The 16,822-nt window shown below is 48.0% G+C and overlaps 1 protein-coding gene across 1 annotated transcript in view; it reads left to right on the top strand.

Annotated features, from left to right (window-relative positions):
* LOC136004426 (splicing factor 3B subunit 3-like) overlaps positions 1-16,822 on the top strand; it is a 62,491-nt gene that overhangs the window by 31,935 nt on the left and 13,734 nt on the right. The window contains exon 7 of the mRNA XM_065660913.1: positions 94-259. Coding sequence (XP_065516985.1) covers positions 94-259 — 166 coding nt within the window. The remainder of the gene's footprint in view (positions 1-93; positions 260-16,822) is intronic.

Here is a 16,822-nt window from a genome sequence, read left to right on the forward strand (position 1 = left end):
TTCTCTCTGCTGCTTGAATATCTGTCTATACCATACTTGGAGAAGGCTACAATGAACACTGAATATGTCGTTGTTCTTGCTCTCTGTCTCAAGTTACTTGTACCAGATAGCTCATCTGGGTGAAGATGATGAGGAGCCAGAGTTTTCTTCTGCCATGCCTCTTGAGGAAGGAGATACGTTCTTTTTTCAGCCACGACTTCTCAAGAACCTGGTGCTGGTGGATGAGTTGGACAGTTTGTCTCCTATTCTGTGTTGTCAGGTATGTTGCCATCTGAAAGCTCTTATTCACCGCTTAAGTCTTTCTCATCTACAGAGGAGTTGATCATAGATGTATGAATTTTTTTCTTCAGAGTATTTCTGTGTAAGCAGAAGCACCAAAGCTACATGATCCTAGGTTTCCAGAAATACTGCCCTATAGTAAATGGTGGTAGAAAAGCAAGCCTGCTAAATCCTTAGGCAGCTGCCTAAGACTGGTACCTGGCCTGGCAGGCTTTTGATTCCTGAGGTGATGAGTATATATCTGGACACAGGGTGTCAGCAGCAGTCCTGTGCTGTCCCTCAGCTAACCATCAGACCTCTGCTTGACTGGTGTCGTGGTTTAAGCCCAGACAGTAACTCAGAACCACACAGCCATTCGCTCACTTGCCACTTCTTCCCCCTGCTCCCAGAGGGATGGGGAGGAGAATCGAAAGACTGTAATTTCCACGGGTTGAGATAAGAACAGTCCAGTAATTAAGGTATAACACAAAAACACTACTGCTACCACCAATAATAATGATAACAGGATTAACAAGGGGAGAGAATACAATTGCTCACCACCCGCTGACCGATACCCAGCCCGACCTCAGCAGTGATCTGGGCCTTCCAGGTAACTCCCCTCAGTTTCTACACTGGGCATGATGTGCTGTGGTATGGAATACCCCTTTGGCTATTTGGGGTCGGGTGTCCTGTCTCTGTTTCCTCCCGGCTTCTCCTCTTCCTTGGCAGAGCATGAGACTCAGAAAAGTCCTTGATCAGAGTAAACATTACTGAGCAACAACCAAAAACATCAGTGTTATCAGCACTGTTGCCAGGCTGAAAGACAAAAACACAGCACTGCACCAGCTACTAAGAAGGAGAAAAAAAATGACTGCTACTGCTGAAACCAGGACATGGGGCAGGAGAGATGGTGTGTAGTGTTGGTTTGTTGCCTGCTGATGACACTGATGAACTCATCTGGTCACGGCTGAGCTCGTCTGGTTTCATCAAAATTCATTCTTTGTTGGGGTGACGAGTGGAGGGAAGTTAGGGTCAGCTGACGGAGATTTGAGGACAGTTCTACTGCTGCTGGCTTTTCCTATTACTTCTCAGCTGATGATCATGACAGCACATGCCTTCTTTTCAAAGCCCAGAGTGGAGATGGGCATGTAGCTGATGGACTATAGAAGTGTTAGCAGAAAACAGCATATAAGTGAGGTTATTGGCTGTTTTTCCCCAAAATTAAATCCCATTGAGGTACACAGAATCACAGAATCCCAAGGGTTGGAAGGGACCTAAAAAGATCATCTAGTCCAACCCCCCTGCAAGAGCAGGGTAACCTACAGTACATCACACAGGAACTTGTCCAGGCGGGCCTTGAATATCTCCAGTGTAGGAGACTCCACAACCCCCCTGGGCAACCTGTTCCAGTGCTCTGTCACTCTTACAGTAAAGAAGTTCTTCCTGATGTTAACGTGGAACTTCCTATGTTCCAGTTTACACCCATTGCCCCTTGTCCTATCACTGGATATCACTGAAAAAAGCCTAGCTCCATCATCCTGACACCTACCCTTTACATATTTGTAAACATTGATGAGGTCACCCCTCAGTCTCCTCTTCTCCAAGCTAAAGAGACCCAGCTCCCTCAGCCTCTCCTCATAAGGGAGATGTTCCACTCCCTTAATCATCTTTGTGGCTCTGCGCTGGACTCCTTCAAGCAATTCCCTGTCCTTCTTGAACAGAGGGGCCCAGAACTGGACGCAATATTCCAGATGCGGCCTCACCAAGGCTGAGTAGAGGGGGAGGAGAACCTCTCTTGACCTACTAACCACTCCCTTTCTAATGCACCCTAAGATGCCATTTGCCTTCTTGGCCACAAGAGCACATTGCTGGCTCATGGTCATCCTCCTATCCACCAGGACCCCCAGGTCCCTTTCCCGTTCACTACTTTCCAGCAGGTCAACCCCCAACCTGTACTGGTACATGGGGTTGTTCTTCCCCAGATGCAAGACTCTACACTTGCCCTTGTTAAATTTCATCAAGTTTCTCCCCGCCCAACTCTCCAGCCTGTCCAGGTCTCGCTGAATGGCAGCACAGTCCTCTGGTGTGTCAGCCACTCCTCCCAGTTTTGTGTCATCAGCAAACTTGCTGAGGGTGCACTCAGTTCCCTCATCCAGGTCATTGATGAAAATATTAAACAGCACCGGTCCCAGCACTGACCCCTGAGGAACTCCACTAGTCACAGACCTCCAGCTAGATTCTGCGCCATTGACCACAACTCTCTGCCTTCTTCCTTTCAACCAGTTCTCGATCCACCTCACTACTTGATCGTCAAGCCCACACTTCCTTAGCTTATCTATGAGGATGCTGTGGGAGACAGTATCAAATGCCTTACTGAAATCAAGAAAAACTACATCTACCGCTCTACCATCATCCCTCCACCTAGTCACTTCCTCATAGAAGGCTATAAGGTTGGTCATACATGACTTCCCCCTCATAAAACCATGTTGGCTGTTCTTAATGACCCCCTCATCCTTGATATGCCTAGTGATGGAGTCAAGAATAAGTTGTTCCATCACCTTTCCAGGGATGGAGGTAAGGCTGACCGGTCTATAATTACCCGGGTCCTCCTTCTTGCCCTTCTTATAGATTGGTGTGACCTTTGCCATCCGCCAATCCTCAGGCACCTCGCCCGTTTCCCACGACTTACCAAAGATGATGGAGAGTGGCCTAGCAATGACCTCCGCCAGCTCCCTCAGCACCCGTGGGTGCATTCCATCCGGACCCATCGATTTACAGATGTCCAGTTTGCATAGCTGATCCCTAACCCAATCCTCATCTACCAAAGCAAACTCCTCCTTTGTCCTGACTCCTTCTGGGGCTATAGAAATCCGGGGCCCTCGGGGAGAGTCTGCAGGAGTAAAGACAGAGGCAAAGAAGGCATTCAGCACCTCTGCCTTCTTTATATCCTCTGTCTCCAGGGTACCCACTTCGTTCAGCAGTGGGCCTATATTGCCTCTTGTTTTAGTTTTATTTGCTATGTATTTGAAGAAGCCCTTTCTATTGTCTTTAACCCGACTAGCAAGATTGAGTTCCAAGGAGGCCTTAGCTGTCCTAATTGCCTCCCTACATCCTCTAACAACTGTCCTATATTCCTCCCAAGCGGCCAGCCCCTCCTTCCATAATCCATAGATTCTCCTTTTCCACTTGAGTTTGCCCAGCAGCTCCTTGTTTAACCACGCCGGTCTCCTAGATCCCTTACTTGACTTCCTACTCATTGGGACGCTCCGATCCTGAGCTTGGAAGAAGCGGTCCTTGAATGCTAACCAACTATCTTGAGCCCCTTTACCGCCTAGTACACTTTCCCATGAGACTTCCCTTAGCAGTTGACTGAAGAGGCCAAAGTTGGCCCTTCGGAAATCCAGAACTGTGGCTTTGCTAGGTATTCTATTCCTCCCACACAGGATCCTAAACTCCACCATCTCATGGTCACTGCAGCCAAGGCTGCCATTGACCGTCACCACTTCGACCAAACCCTCCTTGTTGGCGAGTACTAAATCTAGCAGCGCTGCTCCCCTAGTTGGTACGTCCACCATTTGCATTAAGAAATTATCATCAATGCACTCGAGGAACCTCCTAGACTGTGAATGACTGGCTGTGTGAGTCTTCCAGCAAATATCGGGGTAGTTAAAGTCCCCCACGACAACTAAGGCATGTAGTCGCGAGGCTACTTCCAGTTGCCTGTAGAAAGCCTCATCAACTCCTTTGTCCTGATCAGGAGGTCTGTAATAGACCCCCACAACTGTATCACCCGTGCCAGTCAGCCCCTTGATTCGTACCCACAGACATTCCACTTGCTCCTCATCCGACCCCGGACAGAACTCAATACATTCTAGTTGCTCTCTCACGTAAAGAGCAACTCCACCACCTCGCTTTGCTGACCTATCTTTCCTAAAAAGGACATAGCCATCCATGACCACATTCCAGTCATGTGAACTGTCCCACCATGTCTCTGTAATCGCCACTAGATCATAACCTTTAGCCCGCACACAGACTTCTAACTCCTCCTGTTTATTCCCCATGCTGCGTGCATTGGTGTACAGGCATTTCAGGGAGCCAGTCCTAGTACCCTTTTTCCCCTGCGGGACAGGGTCTAAAAAGCTATCCTTTCCCACAAGTGAAACAAGAGATTGATAGTCCTCCTTAGCCCGCCATCCTTCAATCCCTAGCATGTTCCTCTTGGGCTTGTCCCCAACAGGCCCAGTTAAATCCCCTCCCCCCTTCATAACTAGTTTAAAGCCCTGTCAATAAGCCCTGCTAACTCCTGCCCCAAAACCCTTTTCCTCTCTGGGACTGGTGTATCCCGCCTGTCACCAGCAAACCAGGTGTCCCATACAGCAGCCCGTGACTGAAAAACCCAAACCCCTGCCTTTGGCACCAGTCACGTAGCCATACATTAACCTGCAGAGTCTTCTTATATATCCCTTCACCCTCGCTTGCAACAGGTACGGAGGCAAACACCACTTGCGCTCCAGACCCTTTAACCAGCCGTCCCAGGGCCCTGTAGTCTCTCTTCATCGCCCTTACGTTCCTCGTAATAATTTCGTCACTGCCAACCTGAAAAACCAGCAGTGGGTAGTAGTCAGACGGCTGTACCAGTTCAGAGAGCTTCTTTTTAACATCTCTAATCCGAGCCCCAGGCAGGCAGCAGACCTCCCTGTGGGGTGGATCCGGTCGACAAATGGGCCCTTCTGTTCCCCTCAGAAGGGAGTCACCCACCACAATTACTCTTCTTTTCTTCTTGGTTGGGGAAGTTCTGAGGTATGTGGGTGAGTGACTAGCCCTGGGTGACTCACTAGATAGATTTGCCTCACCATCTCCATTCACCTGGCCCTGAATTTCCAAGACCTCGTACCTGTGTGTAACCTGTACACACCCGACTTCCCACTCTTCATGCAGTACACAACAAGTATATCCGGGTCCCTGAGTGTCCTGGGTTCAGCAGTAGCAGTTATTTTTCTCCTTCTTAGTAGCCAGTGCAGTGCTGTGTTTTGATTTTTTGGCCTGGGAACAGTGCTGATAACGGCGATGTTTTCAGTTGCTGCTCAAATGTTTGGTCTGGCCAAGGACTTTCTGAGCCTCATGCTCTGCCAGGGAGGAGGGGAGGCTGGGAGGAAGCAGAGACAGGACACCTGACCCAAGCTAGCCAAAGAGGTATTCCATACCACAGCACGTCATGCCCAGGAGGTAACGGGGAGTTACCCGGAAGGGCTGGGACGACTGCAGGGTTGGACGAGGTATCGGTCGGTGCTCGGCTGGGGGGAGTGGGGCGAGTTATCGGTTGGCTGGTGCTGAGGTGTTGTGTTCTTTCCTCTTGTTATTTCCTTTAGCATTATTATTACTGGTGGTAGCAGTAGTGATTTGTGTTATACCTTAGTTACTAAACTGTTCTTATCTCAACCCGTGGGAGTTGCATTCTTTTCGATTCTCCTCTCCGTCCCTCTGGGAGTAGATGGAGGGAAAGAAGGGGGGGGAGTGAGTGGATGAGCTGTGTGGACCATTTTAGACCACGACACCGAGCAAAAGCAATCCCACGAGTGGGTTTACCTTTACCTGAAGCAGGAATAACCCAGACTGTCTTCCCCAGCAAATTCTTTATGTGCACTACAGGAACTTTATCCCACTCTACAGTACAGAAAAGTCCTGATTGGGCTGGGCCAGCCCTGTTGGCAGATCCCCTGGTGTAGTTTTTAACAGCCCATTGTACCGTTTGATTTTCCCAGAGGCTGGTGCATGGTATGGGATGTGATATACCCACTCAATGCCATGTTCTTCGGCCCAAGTGTCTATAAGGTTGTTCTGGAAATGAGTCCCATTGTCTGACTCAGTTCTCTCTTGGGTGCTGTGTTGCCATAAAATCTGTTTCTCAAGGCCCAGGATAGTGTTCCGGGCAGTGGCATTGTTAGCGGGATTTGCATTATTAATTCACCATCTTCAAAATGATCATTGCATCCAATTTGGCCAATAAGTCCCGTCCTAAAGGGGGAATGGGGCATTCAGGTACATATAGAAATTCATGTGTCAATTCTTTTCCTTGAAATCGTAATTTTAGGGGTTGCAAAAATGGTCGCACTTCTTCTTTCCCTGTGGCTCCTACAATTGTTGTAGCTTTCTTTCCTATTTTTCCATGCAAGTCATTTAAATCTGAGTAAGTGGCCCCTGTATCTATTAAAAATTTTACTTCCTCCTCTCCTAGTTGGATCTTTACAAGGGGATCTTTATTTTCTGCTCGGCTTAGTCAGCTTTGATTAACAAAATCCCCCAACACCATTGTTTTAGCCATGTCGGATCCTGCAAAAGGATTTCTTGTTGACACGAACTGCCCCCCCTTTTGATGGACATTCATTTTTCCAATGTCCTTCCTGCTTGCAAAGGGCACATTGATTATATCACATTCTGTCTACATTCATTCTCTTTTTTTTTTATTTCTTTTATTTTTATTTTATTTTATTTTTTTAATTACAAAATCCTCTTCCTCCCCCCTTTCTTCATTTAATGCCGGTGGGGCTGATGGGGCAACTGTCAAATCCAAGCTTTCAATATCTTTCTGATGTTGTAAATTATTCTTTAAGGCAAGACACCCCATACCTCTTTTCTTAGTAGCACATCCCTTACATTGTTCATTAGTATTTACCTTAACAACCATTATTCCATAGGATTTCTGCCATTCATGTTTTTTTTTTTTTTCAATTTTCCTTTTTTTTTTTTTTTAAGGTTTCATCTTTCTTTTTTTTTTTCTTTTTTTTTCTTTTTTAAGGTTTATGGTTTTTTTTGTTGTTGTTGTTTTTTTTTTCCTTTTCCTTTTTTCTTTTTCTGAAGGGAGGGAAAGGGGGTGGGGAAAGGAGAGGGGTAAAGGAGGAGGGGTAGGTAGGTGGGAGGAATGCGGCAGCAGGGCTTTCCAGCTCGCTCCTGCCTCCCTTGAAACTCGTCCCATTTTCCTTCCCTTTTGCAATACAACATCAACTGCAAGATAGTATTATACTGTAAAGTTCCATTCTCAGGCCATTTTTCCTGGTCTTCTAATTCATATTGCATCCACCATACATTACAGTAATCAATTAGTTTACTCTTTTGCATGCTCTGCCCAAACCGACCCTCCTTGCAGTGACTTAAAAAAAAACAACCTAATGGAGACGACTTAGGGACCAATGGCATTTTGTAAATACAAAGAGATCTCCAAAACACGCACACACACTTACCACTACGTTACAGGAATTATACAGACAGATGCTGATCCTGCAGCAGAAATACCAATACCATAACCACGTTTGCCGAACCTGCAGAGCTTTCGCTACTGTCTAACGGACGGCGCCTAGGCTTTTACCCCGAGAGCTCTCTAGCCCCAACCAAGCGCAGCTTTCACCGCGTCTAACAGGCAGGCTTTACTACTAGCCCAGCCAAACGCAGCTTTTCGCTGCGTATAACAGGCAGGCTTTTACCAGACCTTACCAAAGGTCAATACACCATACTTTTACTAGAAACTGGTTCTGTAACTTAAATAAAGCACCTTTCTTACCGTGTCAGAGGTCCGTCGTGAGCAGCAGAGGTCGGTCGCGGTCGATGGCTCCCCGAGAATCTCTCGGTGCCGGCTGGAGCGGCGTCGAAATGCGATCCGCCTCAGCAGTGCCCGCGAGGTCCCATCTGGGTCGCCAAAATGTTAGCGTAAGAATAAACACATAACCACCGGAATAGTTATATGAGGTGCTTTATTGCAGCGCTGGGAAACCAGGGGCACTCGCCCAAATCTGGCTTCGACCTCGTCACATTGCGTTCGCAATTTATACACTAAAAATTTGGTTACTAATACATATTCAACACGGATTGCATCATTAACTAATACATATGCATCAAGGATTGCCACATCAGTCTATTACGACATCAGCCTCTTCTGCGCTTGCGCAGCCTCCTCTGGTGGTCGCATTGATGAAGTAAGGAATCTTCCTCAGATGAAGTAAGAAGTCTTCCTCGCTCTGTCCTTTTTCACCTTTCTGTTCTTTGGATATATCCCAACCATTGTGTGGACGCCAGCATTGTCTTGTTCTCACTTGACTACCCTGGTGTGTCCATTAATTTCTGCTTCAATAGACTTTCACAATACTTTCTTAAATCCACCCGTATGCCCTGTACCATATGTAATTATGTTAGCTCTTGCCACCTAGCCTACCATTGTTAACATTGGTTACTGAATAACTCTGGTACAAAACTACAAACAGTACTGGAAAATTACAGTATTTCCAAACCCACACTACTGATTTACAAATTTTCAAATATAATCATTTCTAATATTTAGTTATCGTAAAATTTTGCCCTTTTCTCTAACAGCATGGGGCACAGCGTATGTTTCCAGCCATCCGGTGGTTGCTTCCCCCATAGTAAGCACATGGCGCTTGCCTTGGTGGGTTGGTGGGAGTGTGATGTAGTCAATCTGCCAGGCCTCCCCATATTTGTACTTCAGCCATCGTCCTCCATTGGTTGCATGATGTGTAGAGGAGACCCTGACTTTGATCATCCAGCCCACAGGCAATCTTGGTGCCAGGAGGAGCTGTGCTTTTGTGCCAGTTACTTCTGAAGCAGCTCAAACCCCTTCATAGGCTGCCAGTATCTCTTTCTCAGTGGGAGTATAGCCAGCCTCAGATCCTCTGTGTTCCCTACTCAAAAAGTTGAGGGGTCGTACTTGAGTTTTCCTTGGAGCTTTCTGCCAGAGGCTCCAGGTAGGACCATTTTCCTCTGCTACGGTGTAAAGCACATCTGTCACATCTGGCCTGGTACAGACTGGTCCAAGGGCTACTGCATGAACTATGTCTCGTTTAATTTGCTCAAAGGCTTGTTGTTGTTCAGGGCCCCAGTTGAAATCATTCTGCTTCACGGTCACGTGACAGAGAGGGCTTACAATCGCACTGTAATTTGGGATGTGCATTCTCCAGAACCCCACAGCACCCAAGAAAGCTTGTGTTTCTTTCTTATTAGTTGGTGGAGACATTGCTGTTATCTTGTTGATCACATCTGTGGGGATCTGTCTACGTCCATCTTGCCACTTTATTTCCAAAAATTGAATCTCCTGTGCAGGTCCCTTGACCTTACTCCGTTTTATGGCAAAACCGGCTTTCAGCAGGATTTGGATTATTTCCCTCCCTTTCTCAAAAAATTCTTCTGCTGCATCACCCCACATGATAATGTCATCAATGTGCTTCAGGTGTTCTGGAGCTTGCCCCTGTTCCATTGCAGTCTGGATCAGTCCATGGCTGTTTCCACCCCTGGGGCAGTCGGTTCCAAGTGTACTGGACTCCCCTCCAAGTAAAAGCAAACTGTGGCCTGCACTCTGCTTCCCAAGGGATTGAGAAAAATGCACTGGCAATATCCAGTGTGGCATACCACTTGGCTCCAGTTCATAATGAAGTTCTAGCATGTCCGGTACGGCAGCAATCAATGGTAGTGTGACTTCTTTCAGGCCACAATAGTCTACTGTTAGTCTCCACTCTCCGTTAGACTTTTGCACTGGCCATATGGGGCTATTAAAAGGTGAGTAGGTCCTGCTGATCACTCCTTGGCTCTCCAGTTTGCATATCAGCTGATGGATGGGAATCAGGGAGTCTCGGTTGGTGCGATATTGCCGCTGCTGCGCTGTTTTGGTCGTGATTGGCACTTGTTCTTTGACCTTCAGCAACCCCACAACAGAAGGATCCTCTGAGAGGCCAGGCACGGTGGACAGCTGCTCAATTTCCTCCTTCTCCAAAGCAGTAATACCAAAAGTCCATTGGTACCCTTTTTGGTATTTGAAGTACCATCTCCTGAGATAGTCAGTGCTAAAGATGCATGGAGCCTCTGGACTACTCACAATGGGGTGCTTTTGCCACTCCTTTCTGGTCAGGCTGATTTCAGCCTCCAGTACAGTCAACTCTTAGGATCTTCCTGTCACTCCAGAAATACAAATGGGTTCCACCCCTTGACAGCTTGATGGCATCAGGGTACACTGTGCACCGATATCTACTGGAGCCTTATACTTCTGTGGGACTGATATGCCAGGCCATCTGATCCCCACAGTCCAGTAAATCCAATCGTCCCCTACCTCCACCTGGCTGGAGGCAGGGCCCTTCTAATAGTGATCACAACAGTGGTCACTTACGTATGGTAGACAGGGATTAGTCTTCTTTATCACAGGAGGTGGAGTAAAATCAGCGCTTTCACTCCATCTGGGAAATGTGTCAACAGAAACTGGAGCAGCAGCTTTCTTGGAAGGATCATCCTTGACAAGTGTTCTCCTCTTCAATTCACGTACCCGTTCCTCCAGAACTGAGGCAGGTATTCCATCCCACTTCGTCATGTCTCCTCCGTGGTCCTGCAGGTAAAACCATAGGGTGGACTGTGGCGTGTACCTCTGTCCTGGGTTCAGCAGTAGCAGTCATTTTTCTCTTTCTTAGTAGCTGGTGCAGTGCTATGTTTTTGACTTTCAGCCTGGGAAAAACTCTGATAACGCTGATGTTTTTAGTTGTTGCTAAGTAATGCTTACTCCAACCAAGGAGTTTTTGAGTCTCATGCTGTGCTAGGTAGGATGGGAAGTCAGGAGGAAGCAGAGGCAGGACACCTGACCCAAACTAGCCAAAGAGGTATTCCATACCACAGCATGTCATGGCCTAGGTCGGGCTGGGTATCTGTCAGCAGGTTGTGAGTGATTGTATTCTCTCCCCTTGTTATTTCCCTTATCATTATTATCATTGGTGGTAGCAGTAGTGGTTTGTGTTATACCTTAGTTACTGGACTGTTCTTATCTCAACCCGTGGGAGTTACATTCTTTCCATTTTCCTCCCCATCCCTCTGGGAGCAGGGGGAGGAAGAAGTGTATGGGGAGTGTGTGTGTGTGTGAGTGAGCGGCTGCGTGGTTCTGAGTTACTGGCTGGGCTTAAACCATGACAACTTCCCATATCTTCTCTCTCAAGCAGTAGGGCACCTTTTTCGTAGCTGAGGCGTGGGTTGGTACACGTGGGGAGCTGAATAGGTTGGATCGTCTCTCAATTGTATTGAACACCTGGGACATTATTTCCTTGGCTGAAATGGCAGGGTGAGATTTTCTTCAAACTCTTCACTTCATCAGCTGTTGGTGGTACTGCCTCATTCCAGGTCATTGATGCCACTGAGTTGGCATGTGATGACGGTGTACTCTGTTTAAGTTTCTGCCACATGGGTCATGTACATTCGACTTCATCTGGATCTTCGGGTTCATTCCTGATATCTGGCTTCCAACAGACCATCTTTAGAATGGCTGATTCCCTCAGGGACTGGATGCCTCTCTCTATCGTGGTTCACTTGCCTGAGTGACACATAACATTGTCCTTGTAGGGAAACGTTTCCCTCACAGCTGCCAAGAGCCGCCTCCAAAGGCTGAGGGTTTGTTTGTCTTTCTCAGTTGCTTTGTCAGTTCCCCCTTCCCTAGCAAGTGATCCCAGCTGCTTGGCTTCCCTACCTTCTAGTTTGTGACCTTCGGCCCCACTGTCCCAGCATTGGAGCAACCAGGTGATGATGTGCTCCTCTGGAAGACTGATGAAATCCTTTTTTGCATATTCTGCAGCTCGGCTGATGTCGAGGATCGAGAAGTTACCTCTTCATTTTCTTTCTCTGATTCCTGTAGTAAAAACTCTTGTTCAAGTGTCACCCCCTCTAGTACGCACATTGTGTCTTCATCTTTGTTCAGTCCACGAGTTATTCTTTGTGGCTGTTGTTTGTTTTTTCCCTTTGCTTACAGGGGCAACTGATATTGGCACAGATTAGTCCTTTGTTTTAGCTGCAATGTCTATCACTGTGGTTGGAGTGACTGCAGTGTCTGTCTCCAGCATTGGAGTGGGTGCAGTATTTGTCACCCGGGTTGGAGTGTCAGCTCTGTTTGTTGTCAGGGTTGGTGTAGCTGCTGTGCTTGGGGGTTGAGTAGCTGCATTGTCTTTTGCAGTTGGGGTTTGAGTAGCTGCTGTGCTTGTCGCTGGAGTTGGTGTAGCTGCTGTGTTTGGGGTTTGAATAGCTGTCGTCTGTTTCTTTGCCAGCAGATCCAGGGACATCTTTTTCCTGCTCCTTACAGAACAGGGTCCTATAGGTGTAGGTCAAGCCCCAGCACATTGCCATGATTTGTCCCTTTCTAGTATTGCCAGGATGACTGAACACCTTGTCTAAGTGTTCTGCTAATTTTTCTGGATTCTGCATTTGTTCAGGAGTGAAATTCCAAAGCACTGGACAGGCTAACTGCCTTAAGTGCTTGCCCATATTATCCCACCCACCCTGCCACTCATGATTGTCCAGCCTTGGGGAAGATCTCTTAGTAGTATTCTTAAACAGTCATTTAACCTTAGACAAGACCCAAGGCCGACCCTTCTTAGCTTCTGAGATTGGACAAGATCGGGAGTTCTCAGGGTGGTCACGCCGTAGGCAAAACAGAGAGAGCATATGCAGAAACATGCTGGTTCCCAGCAAAAGGAGCAGACTGCTTTCAAGGGCATTGAAAGGATATTCAGAATCATTAACTTTTCCAGAATCTACTCCTACTGTAAATAACCTGGTGGGGGAGCAGAGGGTCTCTTCCATAGGTTGACCCCCCAAGGGAAGGAAAAAGAAATAAGTGTAATTGTTAAGAATTCCCATTATATGCCTCCCAAAGTATAGAGGTGATGGCCATGCTAGGAATGCATGACAAGACCAGTTACATAAGCAATGAGTCTATTGCACTACAAGTCATTACCATAAAGTACAATGAATCAAGAACCTTAGCCCAGGCCCCCCAGCCAATAAACACTAAAACAGCAAATACTGGCTGTAGGTAAGGTACAACATCCTGAAACTCTGAGACCAAGCGCAACAGCTCTGATAGCCAATAAATCAGCATTGCGAGGACTGACTATTAATCCGAAACAATGAATGCTTATCGCAAATACGATTAGACACACTCTGGTCAGATCTGTTATCTCAATCCTTTGTGCCACATATTGGGCGCCACAAAGAGCTGTTGTGGTTTAAGCCCAGCTGGTAATTCAGAACCACGCAGCCACTCACTCACTTACTCCTCCCTTTCTCCCCCCTGCTCCAAGGGGAATGGGGAGGAGAATCAAAAGAATGCAAATCGCACGGGTTGAGTTAAGAACAGTCCAGTAACTAAGGTATAACACAAACCACTGCTGCTACCACCAATAATAATCATAAGGGAAATAACAAGGGGAGAGAATGCAACCGCTCACCACCTGCCAACTGATACCCAGCCTGACCTGAGCAGTGATCTGGGCCTTCTGGGTAACTCACCCCAGTTTCTATACTGAGCTTGACGTGCTGTGGTATGGAATACCTCTTTGGCTAGTCTGGGTCAGGTGTCCTATCTCTGCTTTCTCCCAGCTTCTTGTGCCCCTCCTCACTGGCAGAGCATGAGACTCAGAAAGTCATTGATTGGGGTAAGCCTTACTTAGCAACAACTAAAAACCATCAGCGTGTTATCAGCACTGTTCTCTGACTAAAGTTAAAAACAGCACTGCACCAGCTACTAAGAAGGAGAAAAATAACTCTTAGAGCTGAAACCAGGACAGTAGGGAGGTTGGTTAAAACCTGACGTTATTTCAGACCAGCATATGGTACAACCTATGGCATCTTCACTGTTTTCAGTGATTGAAAAAAGCATTCTTAAAGCAGTAGTGTGGCATATAGAATGTGGTGCTCCAGGGCAGCCTTGGATGCAGCGATCACGAGATGGTCGAATTTGAGATCCCCAGGGCAGTGAGAAGAGCGTGCAGCAGGCTCACTGCCCTGGACTTCAACAGAGCAGACTTTGGCCTCTTCAGGAACCTGCTTAGTAAGGTTCCGTGGGATATAGCCCTGGAGGGCAGGGGGGCCCAAGACTCTTGGTCGATATTGAAGGATCACCTGCTACAAGCTCAGGAGTGCTGCATCCCAACTAGAAGGAAGTGCAGCAGGAGGGCCAGGAGACCTCCTTGGATGGATAAGGAGCTGCTGAGGAAAATTCAAAGGAAAAAAGAGGCTTATAAAAAATGGAAGCAAGGACAGGCGGCCTGGGGAGAGTACAGGGATGTTGTCCGGGAAGCTAGGGACCAGGTCAGGAAGGCTAAGGCCCAGTTAGAATTAAACTTGGCCAGGGATGTTAAGGGTAACAGGAAGGGATTCTACAGGTACGTAGCAAAAAGAAGACAGAGTAGGGACACCATAGGCCCCCTGAGGAAGCTCCTGGGAGAACTGGCTACACAGGATTTGGAGAAGGCTGAGGTTCTGAATGACTTCTTTGCCTCGGTCTTCACTGGCAAAGGCTCTGACTGCACCACCCAAGTCTTGGAAGGCAGACGCAGGGACTGTGAGAATGAAGACCTTGGGCCCACTGTGGGAGAGGATCTGGTTCGAGGCCATCTTCAAAATCTGAACGTGCACAAGTCCATGGGACCTGATGGAATCCAACCGCGGGTCCTGAAGGAGCTGGCGAATGAAGTTGCTAAGCCACTGGCCATCGTATTTGAAAAATCCTGGCAGTCAGGTGAAGTTCCCGACGACTGGAAAAAGGGAAATATAACCCCCATTTTCAAGAAGGGGAAAATGGAAGACCCGGGGAATTACAGAGCAGTCAGTCTCACCTCTGTGCCTGGCAAAATCTTGGAGCACATTCTCCTGGAAGGCATGCTAAGGCACATGAAAAACAACAAGGTGCTTGGTGACAGCCAGCATGGCTTCACTAAGGGGAAATCCTGCCTGACCCATTTGGTGGCCTTCTATGATGGGGCTACAGAATTGATGGACAGGGGCAGAGCAGTTGATGTCGTCTATCTGGACTTGTGCAAAGCATTTGACACTGTCCCACACGACATCCTTGTCTCTAAATTGGAGAGATATCAATTTGATGGATGGACCACTCGGTGGATAAAGAACTGGCTGGACGGCCGCACACAAAGAGTTGTGGTCAATGGCTCCATGTCCGGCTGGAGACCAGTAACGAGTGGTGTCCCTCAGGGATCGGTGTTGGGACCGGTCTTGTTTAACATCTTCACTGCTGACATGGACAGTGGGATTGAGTGCGCCCTCAGCAAGTTTGCCGATGACACCAAACTGTGTGGTCCAGTTGATACGCTGGAGGGAAGGGATGCCATCCAGAGGGACCTTGACACGCTTGTGAGGTGGGCTAATGCCAACCTTATGGAGTTCAACCATGACAAGTTGTCGTGGTTTAAACCCAACCACAAACCTCGTTTACTCACTCCCCCCCCTTCTTTCCCTCCATCTACCCCTGGAGGGACGGAGAGGAGAATCGAAAAGAATGCAACTCCCACGGGTTGAGATAAGAACAGTTTAGTAACTAAGGTATCACACAAATCACTACTGCTACCACCAATGATAATAATGATAAAAGAAATAACAAGAGGAAAGAACACAACACCTCAGCACCAGCCAACCGATAACTCGCCCCACTCCCCCCAGCCGAGCACCGACCGATACCTCGTCCAACCCTCCAGTCCCTAGCCCTTCCGGGTAACTCTCTGTTACATCCTGGGCATGACGTGCTGTGGTATGGAATACCTCTTTGGTCAGTTTGGGTCAGGTGTCCTGTCTCTGCTTCCTCCCGGTTTCCCCTCCTCCCTAGCAGAGCATGAGGCTCACAAAGTCCTTGGCCAGAGCAAACATTTGAGCAGCAGCTAAAAACATCAGCATTATCAGCTCTCTTCCCAGGCCAAAAAATGAAAATGTAGCACTGCACTAGCTACTAAGAAGGAGAAAAAAATGTCTGCTACTGCTGAACCCAGGGCACAAGTGCAAGGTCCTACACCTGGGTCAGAGCAATCCCAGGCACGGCTACAGATTGGGCAAAGAAGGGATTCAGAGCAGCCCTGTGGAGAAGGCCTTGGGGGTGCAGGTCGATGAGAAAATGAACAGGAGCCGGCTGCAGTGTGCGCTCGCAGCCCAGAAACAAACTGTATCCTGGGCTGCATCCAAAGGAGCGTGACCAGCAGGGCGAAGGAGGTGATCCTGCCCCTCTACTCTGCTCTTGTGAGACCTCACCTGGAGCATTGTGTGCAGTTCTGGTGTCCTCAACATAAAAAGGACATGGAACTGCTGGAACAAGTCCAGAGGAGGCCACGAGGATGATCAGGGGACTGGAGCACCTCCCGTATGAAGACAGGCTGAGGAAGTTGGGGCTGTTCAGCCTGGAGAAGAGAAGGCTGAGTGGAGACCTCATAGGAGCCTTCCAGTACCTGAAGGGGGCCTATAGGGATGCTGCTGAGGGATTCTTCATTAGGGACTGTAGTGACAGGACAAGGGGTAATGGGTTAAAACTGAAACAGGGAAAGTTTAGATTGCATCTAAGGAGGAAATTCTTTCCTGTTAGGGTGCTGAGGCACTGGAATGGGTTGCCCAGGGAGGTTGTGAGTGCTCCATCCCTGGCAGTGTTCAAGGCCAGGTTGGATGAAGCCTTGGGTGGGATGGTTTAGTGTGAGGTGTCCCTGCCCATGGCAGGGGGGTTGGAACTTGATGATCTTGACGTCCTTTCCAACCGTAATCTGTGATT

This window comes from Lathamus discolor, chromosome W (genome assembly GCF_037157495.1).
Source record: "Lathamus discolor isolate bLatDis1 chromosome W, bLatDis1.hap1, whole genome shotgun sequence".
Classification (NCBI taxonomy): Eukaryota; Metazoa; Chordata; class Aves; order Psittaciformes; family Psittacidae; genus Lathamus; species Lathamus discolor.